This window comes from Chroicocephalus ridibundus, chromosome 12, assembly GCF_963924245.1.
Source record: "Chroicocephalus ridibundus chromosome 12, bChrRid1.1, whole genome shotgun sequence".
NCBI lineage: Eukaryota > Metazoa > Chordata > Aves > Charadriiformes > Laridae > Chroicocephalus > Chroicocephalus ridibundus.
In genome coordinates, this window is record NC_086295.1 from 1,249,922 (window position 1) to 1,267,432 (window position 17,511).

The 17,511-nt window shown below is 35.0% G+C and overlaps 2 protein-coding genes across 4 annotated transcripts in view; one reads left to right on the forward strand and one right to left on the reverse strand.

Annotated features, from left to right (window-relative positions):
* PHACTR3 (phosphatase and actin regulator 3) overlaps positions 1 to 1,827 on the forward strand; it is a 111,756-nt gene extending 109,929 nt beyond the window's left edge. For 2 of the 3 annotated variants that reach the window (XM_063349660.1, XM_063349662.1), the window contains exon 13: positions 81 to 1,827. In XM_063349660.1, coding sequence (XP_063205730.1) covers positions 81 to 96 — 16 coding nt within the window. In that variant the 3' untranslated portion in view covers positions 97 to 1,827. The remainder of the gene's footprint in view (positions 1 to 80) is intronic. The other variant, XM_063349661.1, reaches the window with a different exon arrangement.
* Positions 1,828 to 4,898: 3,071 nt separating this feature from the next.
* Positions 4,899 to 17,511, reverse strand: part of SYCP2 (synaptonemal complex protein 2) — a 28,268-nt gene continuing 15,655 nt past the window's right edge. The window contains exons 24-43 of the mRNA XM_063350458.1: positions 17,023 to 17,053; positions 16,354 to 16,418; positions 16,177 to 16,234; positions 15,443 to 15,498; positions 14,889 to 14,937; positions 14,593 to 14,767; positions 14,160 to 14,227; positions 12,357 to 12,536; positions 11,386 to 11,572; positions 10,724 to 10,974; positions 10,429 to 10,599; positions 9,567 to 9,639; positions 8,871 to 9,032; positions 8,430 to 8,557; positions 7,670 to 7,764; positions 7,489 to 7,588; positions 6,672 to 6,730; positions 6,269 to 6,347; positions 5,776 to 5,832; positions 4,899 to 5,431 (exon numbers count right to left, since the gene is read on the reverse strand). Of these exons, the coding sequence (XP_063206528.1) occupies positions 5,357 to 5,431; positions 5,776 to 5,832; positions 6,269 to 6,347; positions 6,672 to 6,730; positions 7,489 to 7,588; positions 7,670 to 7,764; positions 8,430 to 8,557; positions 8,871 to 9,032; positions 9,567 to 9,639; positions 10,429 to 10,599; positions 10,724 to 10,974; positions 11,386 to 11,572; positions 12,357 to 12,536; positions 14,160 to 14,227; positions 14,593 to 14,767; positions 14,889 to 14,937; positions 15,443 to 15,498; positions 16,177 to 16,234; positions 16,354 to 16,418; positions 17,023 to 17,053 (2,119 nt within the window). The 3' untranslated portion in view covers positions 4,899 to 5,356. The remainder of the gene's footprint in view (positions 5,432 to 5,775; positions 5,833 to 6,268; positions 6,348 to 6,671; positions 6,731 to 7,488; positions 7,589 to 7,669; positions 7,765 to 8,429; positions 8,558 to 8,870; positions 9,033 to 9,566; positions 9,640 to 10,428; positions 10,600 to 10,723; positions 10,975 to 11,385; positions 11,573 to 12,356; positions 12,537 to 14,159; positions 14,228 to 14,592; positions 14,768 to 14,888; positions 14,938 to 15,442; positions 15,499 to 16,176; positions 16,235 to 16,353; positions 16,419 to 17,022; positions 17,054 to 17,511) is intronic.

Below are 17,511 nucleotides of genomic sequence, written 5' to 3' on the forward strand. Positions count from 1 at the left end.
CTAGCAAAGAATTTTTAAAAATTCTATGTATTTTTTCAAAATTTCAAAGTGGTTTGAAAAACGTCTCTTATTTCTCCTAGATTTCACAGGCCATAGAAATTTTCTTCTGAGAAGAATCTGTCTTTACTTTTTGATACTGCTGCTGAACACACATCAGGGAATATATGAGTCTTTCCCTCAAGTTCAGTCCAGGATACCTTGATGTTTATGTGAAAGAAGGACTCCGCAGACGAAGTCTCTGAGCACTTACGGACAGAGAGACACCAGAGATGTACTTCGCTCTGAAGTCAGAAGAGCGACGGCCTGTGGAGTGGGACGATCTGCTGAAAAAGACTGAAGTAGAGCTACTTGAAAGAACCTACTACTCTCCTTTAACACTTGTTTTAAACTGTTTTGCAGTCTGTCCTGGAAAAGGAGATGTTGTGCATGTACAGGCTTTACCATTCCAAGGCCTCTGACATAAACGGACATGACACACTGTCATTCGGTATTATGTTGACAAGACATTTGGAACTTACCACAATTAGTTTGTAAAACACTTAAGTTCATGTTCTAAAAACTAATTTAATGTATTATAATTTCATTCTTTTTTATATAATGTCTAACAGAATCACAGCTGCAAGCATTTTTGATTCCTGTTACTTTTGTTCTTTAATTAAATGACTACTTATTGCAGGAAATGAACACGTTTCCCAAAGCTCTTTCTTCCCCAGGGACAGTTGGGAAGGGAAGAGATGACAATTATTATGCCCCAGCTCATATCGCTTCTTTATCAACACAAGAGTCTTCAAAAGGATGATCTTAAGTAAGGTTTTCCATCTTGTGGAATAGCGATGTTTTGGACCTGATCCTAACCAGCATAACATGATTGTCATTCTACACTAGTTGAGGTTCTGGCTCTCTAAAGAATTACAATTAAGTTCACTGTTACTCTCATTCAAAAATTACTAAGTTGGACAACGATATATAAAAATGTAACAATGTACTTTGATGTTAGCAAACAAATGATTTTAATGCTTTCTTGACAGTAAAAGGAAAAAAGTTACTAAATGCTAATAGCAAAACAAATAGAACTGGTTGAGAAAAATGTAAAGCCAGACATTCCAGTAATGCTCGACATCTAGAAGCACCTGGGAATTCTACTCAAAATACTACTAAAAGGAAAAAACTCAGAAAAACCCTCCCACACTGCTGCCGGAAAGCATGCCCAACAAGACAGCAACAAAATAACACATACACTTAGAAGGCAGGCATTTCTCTGCCAGAGTCTAAAATGCTATCCTTTTAGGAAGTTGTTTGATGTTAAAAGTTTGAAAAAGGCTCTCTGGATCTCGTAGCTTTGCTGAGATGATCTCCATGAAACATGAAAAGAAGAAAGAAAATAAGGTATGTAAAATTGTTTGTATAGAATACTACTACATTGCTGCAAGATGGTGAAGAGAATCAATGCAAACAGTGGATGGACAACTTTCAGTTCTCTTCTGCTGCTCAGTGTGGGGATGAAATAACACAAATACAGTGCTATTCTTTAGATAAACTACCATTTTAAAGTGGAAGGTAAGAACATACAGCACAACAATTAAAATATATGTCAGTAAGGGCAATGCTAGAAGAAATCGATGAATCATGGGAGACGCGGTGCCCAGGACCAACAAAGCTTGCCAGCTTCGGTGTAGCTAGCTGTAATTTGGTACGACTTTTTAATGTTTGACTCAAGTGACTATCAGTTGAAGACCTGAATTACCCAATTACTTGATCCAAAGATTATTTTTTTTTTCCTATTTATTGCAATTTTGTAACTTGCTGGCTTTTCACAGAAATAAGTAACATTATAACTAGCCTTTTAACATACTGTTAATGATATTTATCAATCATTTTATTATTAACTAAATACTATTAATTCTAAACAACAATATAATGACAGTCCAAGGTGTAATATACCAAAAGGGTAAACAGAAAGGAGAGCAAAGTTTCTTCAGCAGAACCACCGCTTTCAGTTTCAGAACAGTAGATGACCCACTATTGACTACAAACTTGGCAATAATCCATGAAAGTAACACTCCTATTTAGCAGTGACGCATACTTTCACTGGTAATAAAAATATTGTATAAAACATATTAAAATGATGTTGAAAATAATAAGATGAAAAGTATCTTAAGGGTAACTTAGATCATTTTTTAAAATTTCAAACAATGCCTATGAGCTGTATTACTAACATGACTTCACCACCTTGTAGTTACGCAGCGATACGCTTCGCTTCTTCCCCATGTTCTCAGCTGTCCTTCCACCACAAGCATCCCGGCCTGTTTTCTGCTTTGGTCTGGCAAGAGACAGAAAGTTGTGACCACTTCAAAGCCACCAGCGGCCCGTGTCAGCTCACTGCCATCAGCGCGCTGTGGGCAAGTCCAGCAAGTCCTGTGGAGGCTGCCCGCGCCGGGCCGTGCAGCGTGCTCGGGTACTGCTGGAACACGGGCATGTTTAGTGCAGGGACCTGTTCTCCTTGTGCTGCTTCTTCCCAATGGAAAAAAAACAGGCCTGCAGTGCACAATTCCTATCGCTTCATTTAGGTGTCTGCTGTGGATGGCCCCTGGGGTTTCCCATCCACAAACCGAAAAAGAAAAAAAAAAAGAATCTCCCTATGCTGAACTTTGCCTTTGTGAGTCCTCCCTTGTGATATGCTTCACACTTGTACATTTGTTAAATTTGACTGTACCTGCTCAAAGTTTTTAGAAGTTAATGGGTTGGGGTAAAAACTGATAGGTGAACAGTTGAATTTTATACTTCTGTTTTATCATGAGTCCTCACTAAAACTAGCAGTTATTATTTTTCCAATATGCAGTTCACTGTAAGTGAAGAATTTGGGCCTTGCAGTGCACTTTTTAAAACCTTGTGCAGTTAAGAGAAAAATACTGTTTCATGTACAGGTAAAATTCAATTAGACCAGCGGAAAAAAAAAAGTTTAGCATCTCATGAGGTCCATCTAGTGGAGATGACAGTGAACACGGGCTCAAAAAAAAACCCAAACAAAAATCAGAGGCTCAGAAAAATTAGAAAAGCATTAAGTGCACTTATGTAGACGGGATAAGTGGACCAGATTATTTACTGGCAATTTCAATATACTAGTTGAGAGAACACAGCCTTGTGTTTTTAAAATTAGTTCATAAGAAATAATTTCATTTACAACTATTTCTGTTTAGAATAAGCCATTTCCCATCAATGAAGTTTAAGAACAGCAATTACTCTGCATTCTACTCCCAGTGCACCCTGGATAGAAATCTCACATCCATTTCTCATCCAAGAAGTTGTTTTTTAAAGCTGCTATTTTCAATAACAATAAAGCAGTCTTTTTCATAAAGTTATACATTAATTTGGGTTGGTAAGAACCAAGGCCCTTTCCCAAGGTCACTGGGTCCCTCCCCCTGCTCCGAGTGAGGGAACCTTTGAAATTAGAGTAGGTGGCTCAGCAAGCGCTGAGTCCGGGCTACAGTCTGAGCATGGTCTTTTCTTGTCTTAATTTAAAGGCAGTATTAATATAAAGATAGAGAAGCAATTTAGAATCAATAGATTTTCCCATTTTCTTTTAGGACATCTGTGAAAGCGTTTTCTACCTTAACTTTACCTTAGAATTCCATTTTAAATCATGCCATTTTTCTCTCTGAAAATAAACTTTAGGAAACAGTTACTCTCAGAAATAATGAAGGATAAATCAAAGACATGAAGCACCTGTAGGACAGAGAGATTGCAGGGGCAAGTCAACAAAGGGTTAACAAAAGGAGACTGGTTTAGTATCACCAAAGATGCAGACAGTGATGAAGTTCAGCAGGGAACTTCTACTGGATAAATATTCTTAAAAAATTATAGGTAGGTTTGAAGGAAGTCAAATCAACGTGAGACCTAAGTAACAGCCAACAACTTAAAATGATGAAAGCCAGTCTACTAGATTAAAAAAAATATTAGACAACAATAATAGCAATATAGCATAATCGCTGCATTCAGAATTAGCTGGAATGAAAATAAGAATTTGAGAGATATTGACAGTGGTTTCAGTAACATATGAGAAAAAAATAGAAGAAAGAATACTACTGTAAGCAAAAGTCGCTGTGTTGATAAAAGTAGCATTAGGAATGTAGAAAGGAAACTGAGGAAAAACAGAAGAGTTCAGAGGGTAAGGGGTTAACAGAGAAATGACAGAGAAGTGTGTGTGACATTAAAGACAGCCAAATGACAAAATAAGAGGGGTGTTCACCTGGAGCCTGTCCCACGGCAGGTAATGTAGACAAGCTCCAAGACATGCACGTTCTATGAGATACTCTCTACACCCGTTACTGCTGGGTCAGCTGCAAGATTTTAATCCCCATTTTTTAAGAGAACATAAATGAAAAATACTAAAAATCTGAAACCGAAAAGTTTACAGTATATACATGCGGGATTGCAAGTTAAAAAAGATTAAAAGATTGTAAGGAACTATAAAATGCAAGGTACCTTTTTGTTTAATTTAAAAGCAAGTGAAGAGCAACATTAGCTTAGAAGTTGCAAATCGTAAATATTCAGAAGAAACCTTCTAGTTGATACATGGTAACAAAGCAGAAACATAAACGATGACTCACTGGTCATTTTCTTAGGAAAACTTTTGGAATTTAAGTCTATGGAATAGATTTCATTACTATGTAGGATATATTTCTGACCTCCAGAGAGCAGACCCTCTTAGACCTGTTGTCTTACGCAAAATACTTGCGCAGCAACAAGTTTTATTTGACTGACATGCAAATGTGTATTACTGATTTAAAGTGAAATCGTAATGACATCATTTTGTAAAAAAACCAAAATCAACAGACAATATATATTTTTCTTGAAATATTTAATACAACTATTTGCAACGTAGTTCAACCACAAGTGTTTAGAGTTTTGTTTGCTCTTAAAAACTCCTATTGAAGTCTAACGCCACAGACAAATAGGACTGAGATCAAAATAGGCAATTTGATCCCTAAATTTCTGACAGTACTCCGGATCAGACAAAAGGGGTATTCTGTACATACAGATCCAAAACATTGATTCAAAGTGAAATTCAAAGTAATTTATCTGAATGTCAGTAAAATAACCTATAAAAATTGTTAAAGACTTCTCAAAACCAGCATGTGCTAAAAATAAAAATTACACATTGCATTTTAGCAGATTCAGTAAAATAACTGCAAATCTCACAGATTAAAGAAGTCTTCTCCACAAAGATTTTAATATTATTAAGGAAAATATGCTTTCATTACAATAGTTTCCTTTAGTGTAAGACAAAGTTGTCAAATTTTACGTTATAAAAGAATGTTTATATTCACCTTGAATTTCAGGAAGGTATTTGAAAATTTTACTTCAGAATTCTATCTTCTCCTTGAAACAGTGTCTGCAACCCTCTGCGAACATTACACAGTTCCTCTTCTTGCTGTGCAGAAAGCATTACATTGATCACATACTTTAAATAAAATCTTCCTTTCTTTTTTTAAGTATCATAATTCTGATACGTAGTATACGCTGCTTTTAACATATCAAATACGATACTTTTCCATGTCAACCTTCAACATATTAAGACACAGAGCTAAAAGAGTATATCCACATCTACCTGCTGCTTTTGATACCCAGATAAAGTATAACATGTCGGTAATACTTGGATTCTGACTCATTTTTATTTTTGATAGAGGACCAGAAATTACAATTTTTAGTAATTTAGTGTTCAAACAGCTATACTTAAACAATAAATATAAATGAGGACAAGATAACTTCATTTACCATTTCTTTAAGAAGTTTCTCTTGGAGTCCTTTTATGTCTTCTTTCATCAGACGCATCTATAAGGAAATATCAAATGCATCTTCTCTGCTTACAGTTGGTAACCCATTTTCAAGACAATTACATCCCTAAATGGTCTATAATGAGAGACGCAGATGCACATGCATCCACCTGCCTAAGGAAAGGGACGCGGCTTTTAAATTTGTTCTTTCTTGGGTGATTAACACTGGTGAACAAAGCCACGGAATACAGAATAAGTCTTGCATCCGTTCTCCAAATAATTGCACACACCTTCTAATGAGTGAAGTCTCAGCCTAAACCACTCAATATTGTTACATTAACAGGTATTTTATGACAATGAAAAACTACAAAATACTTAATTGGCATTAATACAATGCTGAGGAAAAAGACTTTCTTTGGAAAGAGTCAATACTTCTATCTGTTGGTAAAATTGAAGAATTATTAAAACAAGAAAGAAACAAAAGTTCCCCATACCTCTGAAGTAAAAATATGTTCTTCATAGTCAACAGTATGGTAGATGTTCTTTTCAAATGAAGATTTAAGAATCTGAATTCTGAAGAAATAAAAGGCAGTTCTAACAGCTTTGCTACATATGAACTTTCAACACATATTTATGAATGCATCCCATTGTTTGTAGTTTATTTGTACTTAAAAGCACGGATAAATATTACCATCATCGTTACTACTGGAATAGTCCCTAAGGTATGTGGAGAAATTCAGATGGAGAATAATTACATTTTCAATCTCATTTTCTCATCTCATCTATATCACTATTTTATGGATGAGAGAAATTGCAGAGGGAATAGTAGCTGGCCTAATTTATACCTCAAATGAACAGAGCACAAGTCTCATCCTGGGATTAAGGAAGCCTACTAACCTCTGCTGTTCATTTTTCATGTATGTACTAAAAGTATGCGTATGTTTTTTCCAAAAGGTCTGGAAAGAAAAATATTAATAGATCATCAATAGGAACTCGTATTTTCTGAACTGACTAATATCTAATATGAACAAAATAACACACAACCACTGACTCAGCACACAATGGGTGGGAGTTACAGTCACCACAGGTGCTTGGAAAAAAAAAGAAACGCTTAGCTGGCAAGATGAGGCACTTCAGGAGTTCTTTTTTCATGGAACCAGTTTCACCAAAAATATGTTCTGCATAACAGTTTCAAAACAATGAAAAAGAATATGCACAGCATTTTAACCAGACTTTCCATACAATTTAAGCCATGCCTTCAGAGTAAAAGAAAAAAAGAAAATTTAAGTCTTGTGTTTACGTGAGTATTTGTATATTGATTTTTACATTACAGCAAGTAGCAGACCCATAATGTCAACTGGCTTGTCGTAGAACACACAGCAAATCAGGTTCAACGGTCTACGAGCTGTTCCTGAGAGCCAGGCCGGCTGGATGAAAGGCTCATGAAGCGGGGTAAACAGCCCGCTAAAAGCAGCAGTAGTAGTAGTTTAGTCGAGGAAGAAAAACATATAGTGTTGATCTAGAAATTCTAAGACCACAGCATTAGCCAATCCCAACACTTCAAATTCATTATTTGAAATATGACCCAACGTCAAGCACAATGATAAAGGCTTTTTAAAACAGAATTAATGATCTAAAGTTAAAGTGGTATCAGTAATCTATGGGTTCCATAAGAACTTGTTTTTCTCCATGATCAAGCAATTAAAATACAAACCGAGAATTCTTTTTCCAAGTTTTTCAGGGACTGAGAATCTTTTTCAAAATTCTCAAGTTCCTCAAGGAGAGCAAAATGAAATTTGTCCAGCTGCCTGATCCTACCAAAACAAAATGCGTTACTTTTAGAAGGTATTCATTGCATTTTAAGGGTGTTTTAAAATAAATCTTTTGTTACAGACCTGCATTCGTGAAGCTGGTAACTCATTGTTGTCAAATGCTCATGGGCAGCTCTTAATGATTGCTTAGTAAAATGATCCATTTTCTGTGAGCGGCTCTATGAGGATGTTTTAACATTAAATTCAGATTACTTGCACTTTAGGAAAAAACCCACCCGTAGTATGTTTAGTACTGTAATTCCTTAGTATCACAGAACATACTGAGCAAAAAACCTTTTTTTTTTATTATCTCCCTATCCTTTAAGGAAAATCTTTCTACTAATGAAATGTAAATAAACACAGGGTTTATGTTTAGGTAAAATTCTACCTAACTTAATTAGAAGTACATTATTTGAAAAACGCATTGCCTCAAAATAGAGAAAGTACACATGAAACAAATGACACGTGCCTACAGCTGTCTTAGATGAACAAATGCATTATTCACACTCAAGTTTTCCTTTTTGCAAATAAATTTCATTCATGGGTTTGACAATTTGAAAAAAAAAAAATCAAGATGCAGTATGCTCATTGCTTTAGATACATAAGCTTCTTTTGAAACAACAGACAGGATAAAAAATAAAACAGACCTGGGGGGGGGAGAAAAAAAATCATTGGAGAGTAAGGTACGTAAAGGAATTGAAAATGGCATAAAACCAAACTTTAAGTTCTATGCACATGGCTATTTTCATGTCCTTTTAAGCAAATTCTGTGGTGTAAGACCAGCTGTCATTCATATGCGTGTGCAGCCACCCAGACAACTAATATTGTATACGAAACGCCTTGCCTCAATTTTCTTTGTAAATTCTTTTTGGAGCTTCTGACATACGCTGATAGTTGAACAGCCAGGTTCCCAGATCTCTCCATCCAAAAGAGACATGTCATTTACAGATACAGTAGATACGCTTTCAGACACTGAAGAGAAGTGAAAGATAATGCCACAATTCAATATGAAAAAGCATCCTAGCTGAAGTTACAACAGGGCCTAGAGCAGCTTTGTTATACATAGATTAATTTCACCAATAAGATGGCTGAGACCAGCTTCTCTTTTCGTATCAGTTTTCTGACTTTTTAAATGGATACAGTCTCTAAATATTTAAAATTTCGGGTTTTTTTTTTAACATATAAAAAACTTTTTTATGGATACTATCTTTTCTTGTTAAAACTTATTTGTTATGTTATTTTAAACTTTTGCACATCTATAGTCAACTTTCACTCCATAACTAACCTCTGTAAGTAACAGCATCATCTGTTTTAAATAATTTTCTAGGCTGTAACTTTGTTCTTCTCTTTCCTTTCTTTTCCTCCTCTTTGCTTGTTTCTACTTCATCAGAATTGCTTTCTGTGTCACTGTGGTACCTTCGTTTGAGAAATGTCTGTATAGTTGGTCCTTTAATAAATATGAAAATAATACTTAATTTTAGGATTATTTAGAACAATGACATGGGAATATGGCCCTTTGGATCCAAACTCTAGGATTATGTGTCTTGGCTTTAAAACTGGAGGGCATGTTCAGCAGATAGGAGAACTCGATGCACCTGAACAGCAGGATTTGAATGGAACACAGAACTCTGACTCATGCAAGACTCGCTCATTAGAAGAGATTCACCCCAAGTTCTCTTTTCCTCATGATGCATTATCCCCACTTTTCTCCAGTATCAGTGGGAATGCTTCTAACTCTTTCTTGAGAGCACAACTAACTCTTCACAGTAACTGCATTTTGGAGCCCAATCTTTGGGTTTTCTGGGGGTACTTAAAACAGCAGAGAAAATGAGAAAAAGAGTAAAAGTGGAGTAGTACTGAAAATCTAGAAGAGAAAACAAGATTAAAAAACTTGGGCCATATTTTTATGCCAAATAAACATTTTTCTTAACCTTTATGGATACACATCAAAAGCCTTTTGCTTTAAATCAAATGTTTGTACCTGACTCAGGTATGGGGCCATAAGGTTCTTCACTGCCACTGGTAACAGACAATGGAGATCGTGGGACACACTCCTAAAACAAAAGTCACTGATTTATTAGCTTCCAAATTAGCTTCCACTTTTGGAAGTCTTAATCAGAAATCCACATTTATGTTGCTTTTCATTAAACTAGGGACATGAACACAACTACAGTAAGAAAAACAAACCAAAAAAACCACTACACGAATTACTACTAGGTCTCATTAGATGACAGAATAAACAAATTCTTCACCATACTAATAATTAATGATAGCAATAAGTCTAATGATCAATAAGGTCTAACCATTTCTTGCAATAGGTCACAAACAGAATTATTTCTTAAAGGAGTCATTAATGCTTTTTTCACCAGAAAAAGTACTTACAAGAAGTGCTTTGAAGGTATACAGCAGTTTTTATTTATTTGCCAATGCTACAATAGCTGTTGTATTGAGTAGTACATCAACGCTAAACCTACGAGAGCACTTTCTCACCTCAAGAATTTTTCCATGCAGAAGTCACTACTCTTTAATTTGTGAAAAATCATTTATTTTTTATTGAAAGTCAAGAAAAAAAATTAATCCCTGTTATTTTTTAAGATATTAATTATAACTGATTTTGTTGGGATACAATTCTTTCCTTGTATGCATATGATAAAGAATTCCCTAATTTATCTCAAATATTTAAAAATCAATAGTAGGATTTTCCAAGGTCACAAGTAAACATTATATATAGTGTTTAACATTAAGAAAGATGCATTTCCCTTAAACCACACCACCTGTAAAGTAGACGAAACAGACAAAAACCTGCAGCTCTCTTCTGAGGAGCAAAGGCTTTAGTAACATACCTCCTCTTTACTTCTGGCGACAGGTTTAGTGATATCTTGTAGTTTTCCTTTAATAGAAAGTATGTCTGAAAAGCCGTGTCTGAAACTTGAATCTTCATTATTGTCGTGTGTTTCAGATACTGATCCCTTTGTATGTTTTCCACTGACAGTTTTGTACGTTGTTAAGCTGAGCTACACATTAACAAAAAAAAAAAAAATCATTATTGAAAGGAGATGTATAAAAGCATAGAACAGCTGGCAGCTGAATGGAGCAATTTCAGTTAAAATAACTGTAGACTAACTTCAGTATTCTTACCAAAGATGCTTCAGTTAAAACTGGTGAGAAACTTTTATTTCCAAATGTTAACTTTTTAACAGTCACCTCAGGGGACTGATTTAGACATATACTTTGAATATTATTTATTTGCAGATAGAGATTATTGGGAGAGATCCCTTCCTCAAAGTTTAACACTTCTGTTTTTTCTGGTGTTAACTCCTGAAGACCGGGTGATCTTTCACTACAAGTGAGCTCTTGAGGAACATCTCCTTCTGATACCCTCTCAGCACCTAGAAAACAGTTGTTTGTGTCAGCATGAGGAATGAAAGTTCGCAGAGGTAAGTGGAAGCCCCCCATTGCTAACTGTTCCAACTCTAGGTATTTGCAAGTCTCAGACGTGTGGAATGGTACTTTAAGTGTCGGCTTGCCACACTTGCACGTTTTGTACCCTCCGCGCTATTTTAGTGGTTACCAGATTCATTCTAACACTTATGTATTGCACTTCTGTATTATGCCGACGTCAAATAACCGCGCCAACCTTAAATACACTTCCTTAAATTATGTGGTACGCACTGAATTAGCGGCTATTAACTTATTTTAAAAGCATGAAATAAACGTAAAATTGTACTATTGTGATAATCCTCATTTAACCTCCAACTTTTGATACGGAATTGCTATAAATTAAAAGTCAAAATACATACATCTCATGGTCTCAAGAGATGCAGGACTCTCAGATGAAGGCACTTCAATTTCCTTTTCTTTTGCAGAATTCTTTGGTTTAATAAATGCTTTATGTACAGAGTTAGCTACTCTCTTTGGCTCCATAGATAGAATATTCTGGAGTTCCTTTTGCTGAGTATCATCCTTGTTTTCCCCATTCATATGTTTCTATTAAAATACAAAGTTTACATAAACATTATTTGTAAACATACCGGAAATGTGTATATATATGCAGGTAAAGAGCATATTATCTATATGTACCCTTGAACAGGGAACATCATTAGAAGTACTTAAATTCATAAGGCTATCAGGTGTTCAAATCTCAACATGCATTGAATTTGTTTAATTCAGCACCCAAATTCCTATTCTTATGAACTTCTTAACTACTGGAGGCAATTACCAATGCTTCAGGATTTCATCAATGAAGTTTACAGACCTATCCGCATACACTGAAGTGTTATGCTAAGAGAATGAAAGTGTTTTAACACCCAACACCATTGCTTAATTTACTAAAAATTCCACTTGGATATTCAGCAAACACACTGATATACCCTCTACCAAGTCAGCATTTTCTATTGTATGCAGATTATGCTTACATTATCAAAATCATCTTATCTAAAAGAAAAAATTTGGCTCACTAAAACCTCCCATTTAATAGACATTTTCAAAATACCGGTAAGTTTTCAAAATAAAGGACGCAGTAGTTCTTTGCAGCAGAGTAAGTTTCATAAATAGAAACTGAAATACTATGATGACTGAGAAGGTTATTTAGGACTGATTTTCTTAGCAGCTAAATACTCATTATTAAAAAAGGGCACTGCTAGAAATAAAGAAAATTAGTTTCCACTTGCTCATGTTGGGCACTTAAAATTCAGGAGTACAAAGTAGACCAGAGTTTATTTTGAAAAATACAGCAGAATTGGATTTTTAAGAATAAAGTGCAACTTTATACCTGTATTTTTGATTTCTCCTCCTTAGAGTTGCATGCTGAAGATTTCCTTTCACTCTCCGACTCTGAACTGGAAGGCTCTTTGTAATTTTTTGCTAATGCTGCTCTTCGAGGTCGTTTTTGTCTGATGGTTTGTTCTATTGTTTCGTCTGTTCTTGAATCCTGTTTTTTACATTTGTTTCTCTTTGGAAGAAAACAAACATCTTCAGTTTATATCAGAATAATTAATAAACATATAAGAATAAATGGCAAGTAACTTGGTTTAATTACTTGAAATCCATTATTTCAGAACAACTAAAGAAGTTTAACATTACCAAAGCCCAGAGAGTGTACTAAGTATTTTGGGAAGATAATTTTCACTGTAGGGTACTGCACTGTAGTGCAGTCAGGAATGTAAGAGTGAAAAAAGCGAAGAGGCAAAATAAATGCCATTTTTGAACTACAGCAAAGCTGATGTGGGTTTCCAAAGCTTGCTCTCTGAAATATGTGCACGTTTAAATTAGACAGTAACTGGTTTGAAACAGGACAAAACCAAAAGCCTGCAGAGTGAGCAGGAACCAGTATCCTTGATCATTACCTGTGCACTGACGACCTTAACCTCTAGCCCAGAATCAGTCTTCCCTTCTATCTGTCGCCCTGCTACATCCCAACTACTGCCACTCTCTACACAGCAGTCAGTGTTCAGAGATAGAGCAAAGCATGTTCTCACTCAAAATACGCCTGGGACCTGACATTTGAGAGGATGTGAAGCTTAAGTACGATGCTTCTCAGACTAGGAGAGATTAACAGTTCTTGCCTCCTGCTCTTTGAGAAGTGCTCTACGCAAAACGTACGCTTTCCCAGCCTCCTCATAGCCAGGGTCAAGTTTACTAGTGACTTCCTGGGCTTCAGATGCTCCCCATCGAAGGCTACGCAGTAGTGGAACCCTACCTCCTCAAAGCAGGCACTTTGAACTTGCTTGGGTAGAGCTGGGGAATTTTGCTACTAACAAAGGACACTTTTTAATAAGTAGAGATTCAACACTGGGCAGTTAAGTCCTCTTCAGTTTTAATATACATGGACTAGACATAACCATCAATACCTACATATGGTGATCATATCTTCATATGCATGATTTACATTGAGTGCATGTATGTAGCTTTAAGCTATGGATGTTAAATTTGAATAATTATTGTACAGTCTGAGAGACCAAAGAATAGTCTGGAGGGGACAGATTTTGGGGTTTTCTGACATTTTTGTTTTTTAAACTGTGGCTTACAAACATCTCAAGTACCTTCCATTAACATGTTCATAATCTCTTATAATTTTTTATACTTCCAACTTTAATACGCTTACAATATTTTGCAATTATTATTCTTTATTAACATCTGTAACATTTTTGGTTTTGCCCTTTCACTATATTACATACATTCATTTAAAGAAATTATAATCTTAAAGGTATTAAAATTCAATTAAGCACATTAGACACAAGAAAACCCTTGCTGAAAAGCTAATGGCATATTCAATGGAGCAGATGGCTATTAAGCAGTAAATAGACATAATCAATAGTTTTAAGCAACAAAACTTACAGAAGCATCAATGTATAATAATCTTTCTTACTCATAGCTAGTATGCCTGAAACACTAGCTAAATGCTACATAAAAAGAATGTAGTACCTGAAAAGAACAAACAGAATTAAACAAATGATCTTGAAATAAGCATGGAGAAATGTCAAATATTTATGAAAAATTATTTTTAAATTATTTCAGGAGTAAGACAAGACATTTTGAATATGTATTACAAGTCTAGTTGCAAATTTACATTTACCTTTTTCTTATTTGCATTTTTGCCTTTAGGTTTCTCCATGTGGCAAGCAGGTTCAGAGAATTTATCTGCTGTTACAATACATAAAGTTAGGAAAAAATTAGCAAAATAGACAAATGTTTGACATTTAGAGTTTTAGCTGTAAAAATCAAAGAATTACTACATGCCCACAAACTTACTGATTCAGTAAACTGCTTTCAGCACGTTATTTTAAAAAGCCAAAGTTTTTTTTGTTGACAACAACCTCTGCCTGTCCTATCCTCCAATAATTTTCCGTGTTAAAATACAGACTTTTTGGAAATTAATCCTTATGCTTGGAAATAAGACAACAGAAATATATCATATCTGCAACACAGCACATCACATGCTGTGCAGTGAATATCTATGGACAAACTTACTGCAGCATTCTTAAGAAATACGAAAAAGAGTTTCTTACTTTTGTCTGTGCTTATTGGTTTCCCTAAGTTTTTATTTCTACTGTAGTCAGTTAACTGGGCTTTAGATTTTCTATTTGATTCCTGTAGCCAGCTAATGTCTGTCTTGCTGTCATCAGCTCTATATTCTGTGTCTGTGTCACTAAAGAGATGCTTCTTGTTTTGGTTGTTTCTAGTCTACAAAAACCAAAAAAGTTCTTAAGTTATCAATCTATTTTTAATATACCTTTCACTTACATAATTGGTATTTAAAGGCAGGAATACAAGATATGCTGATCCACAAAAATCTGAGCCTTACTTTTTTTCTTCCTTTCACTTCAGTGATGGTTTTCCTGTCATCTGGGTTCCTTAATCAGAAAAAAAACCAAACACCTTTAAATGATACATTTAAAAATACTTGTTCTAAATCTTTCTACTGTTCATGTGATACGTGGATTAAGGATTCAAACAAATGTACCTACTTTTGTTTTCACATCCATTTAGGAAGTATTTGTTTACCTTAAAACGTAAAGGATGTGCTTATTTGCTACTGATCAGTAAGAACACCCAGTAACGACACGTCCCTCTGATCACTACCAAAACACCGCCCCCCTCTTTTCTGCTCCATGAAGAGAACTAAAGACATTCTCTTCATGGAACACATTCCCTCCTGTTTAACAGCTTCCCAAAGGAAAATCATAACACAGCCTAGGAGGCCACAACAGCTATGTTTATTGTTTGAAAAAACAACACAGTGAAGACGTTATTGTCACGCATACATTCCTTGGATTTTCACAAGGGAATGCTGGAGAATGCAGCCAGTACTATTCTTGATGATTATCGGCAGACTAGGACACAATGTAACATCCCTACCCTTTTTTGTTTGGATCTGTATGAACACTCAGTTCAGTAACATGCAATTCTGGGACCTAAAAATGTAAATAAATTAGAAACAAATGAAAGTTTTGATTTGTTATAAAACTTAAAAAAATTAAACTGGCCATCAGACAGTAACAGCTAAGGGCTTTCTTGCTCAGTTTTTATATTCAGCAACTAAATTACAATGATTAATTTCTATCTTAGAAATTATTTAACAACAGAGCTGATGTTTAAAACCAACTGGAACTGACTGAAGCTTTCGATATCTCAAACTAATACATTAGTTTCCATCCACTTTGCTTCCCTACCTTCACCAATTCAGCAGGCTCCTCTGAGCCACAAGCAGCAAAACTATCTTTTGTTGTTTTTTGCTTGTACCTTCGCTAGATTTTCTTTTTACTCAAACATCTGGGCAAAGATGTCTTTACAATAGCGCTTTGAGGATAATGGGAGAAATTGAAAGATAATGATACTCCTAAAAAACTCTTTTATTCTTAATTCTGGAAAACATCATAATATCTTTAAGTCGCCAGAACCTTAGGATAGCAAATACCATTACACATTTGAAAGGGATGGAGGTATTTACGTGGCAAACGTTTTTCCCCACTTAGATCAGTGACATAGTTTGAAATTTTAGATGTTAAGTATACTTTCAGTAGACATAATTTAAGTTGACTGAGCTCCTTTATATTCTATTCATAACGTATCAGTTTCAGTTATAGTCTTACTCCAAGCTTTATTGTAGGCTCATCAAACCCACTGATGTTAAAGTTGTAGACATCATCCCTGTCAAACAGACACACAGATCAATTTTGTGACTGAATTAATGAACAAATTAATGAACATTTCACAGAGTTAGGTATGGGTAATTAGAAATTCTTTTTGAAAATGTTTTAACTACTTACATAATACGACTAGCAGTTACATTAAGAAAAGTAGTGGTTGTCGGGTTTCTATGCTGAACTTCTTCCTATACATAAATAAAAAGTTAACTCATATGTCAAATTTGGAGGATGCATTCATGCACCCTGTCATCTCAAAAAGCAAGGAACATCTGAAAAACCCTAGCAGCTGCTCAGACTTCCACTTGACTAGCAAGAGTACAATATGGCAAAAGGGGACAAGAGCTAGTAGAAAATAAATCTTTTAGAATTTAACCTTTAAGGATACCAACAAAACCTCACAATTTCCCCCCCCCCCCAAACACTAAGACTAATTTCTGTGTCTTGGCTATATCCCATTTAAGGATTCTATAATCGCATTTACTATAATATTTTTATTCTAAATATTTAGCATTGCCATGTTCAAAAGGAGCAGATTCAATTATATAATTTGTAAACGGAAATTAATTTGGGCTTCACTGGCTGATAGTTACCTGTAAAAATATTCCATATAAGTAAATATATAATAAGTATTTTAAGTATATAGAGTCAATGTGTAATTAACATTAATGTCTACAGGTATTTTACATTCAGTGGTTTGTGAACTTTAGCTTTACATCTACTAGCTACCACCACATATGTACATGTATCTGATATGAAAAAACACTCCAAAAAAAAGCAATAATATGTTACCTTAGAGACACTGGATTTATTTAAATGTGGCCTAAAAAATAAGGATACATTCTGTTAAATGCTAATTAGAATTATGCATTGGAATACTGCTTATATAAATAAAAGCCTTATCAAAACACAACAAACTTATTCAGGCATTTAAATACAACCCAAGTGGATTAAGAGATCAGCCCCTTTCATTTTTGTGCTCTAGAAAAATTCATTCTGGATCACACAGCTATATTGCAGGTTCTCACGTCTTCCAAGTCCCCATCCAAAAGGTTTAACAGGTGACATAGCTTAACTATTCCAGTCCTTTGTCACCCAGTTACAATCAAACAGCATGTAATCATATATAAAACATATCTCCAAGACTCAGTTCCAGCAAGGTAAGACCAACGTTCTTATTTAAGATTTTTTAAATTTAAACTCTCTAACAGTCAGCTCTTTCAGGAAGAGAGAACTAGGAACTTTGGATTATCAAAAAATTGATGACAGAATCCAAGTTTG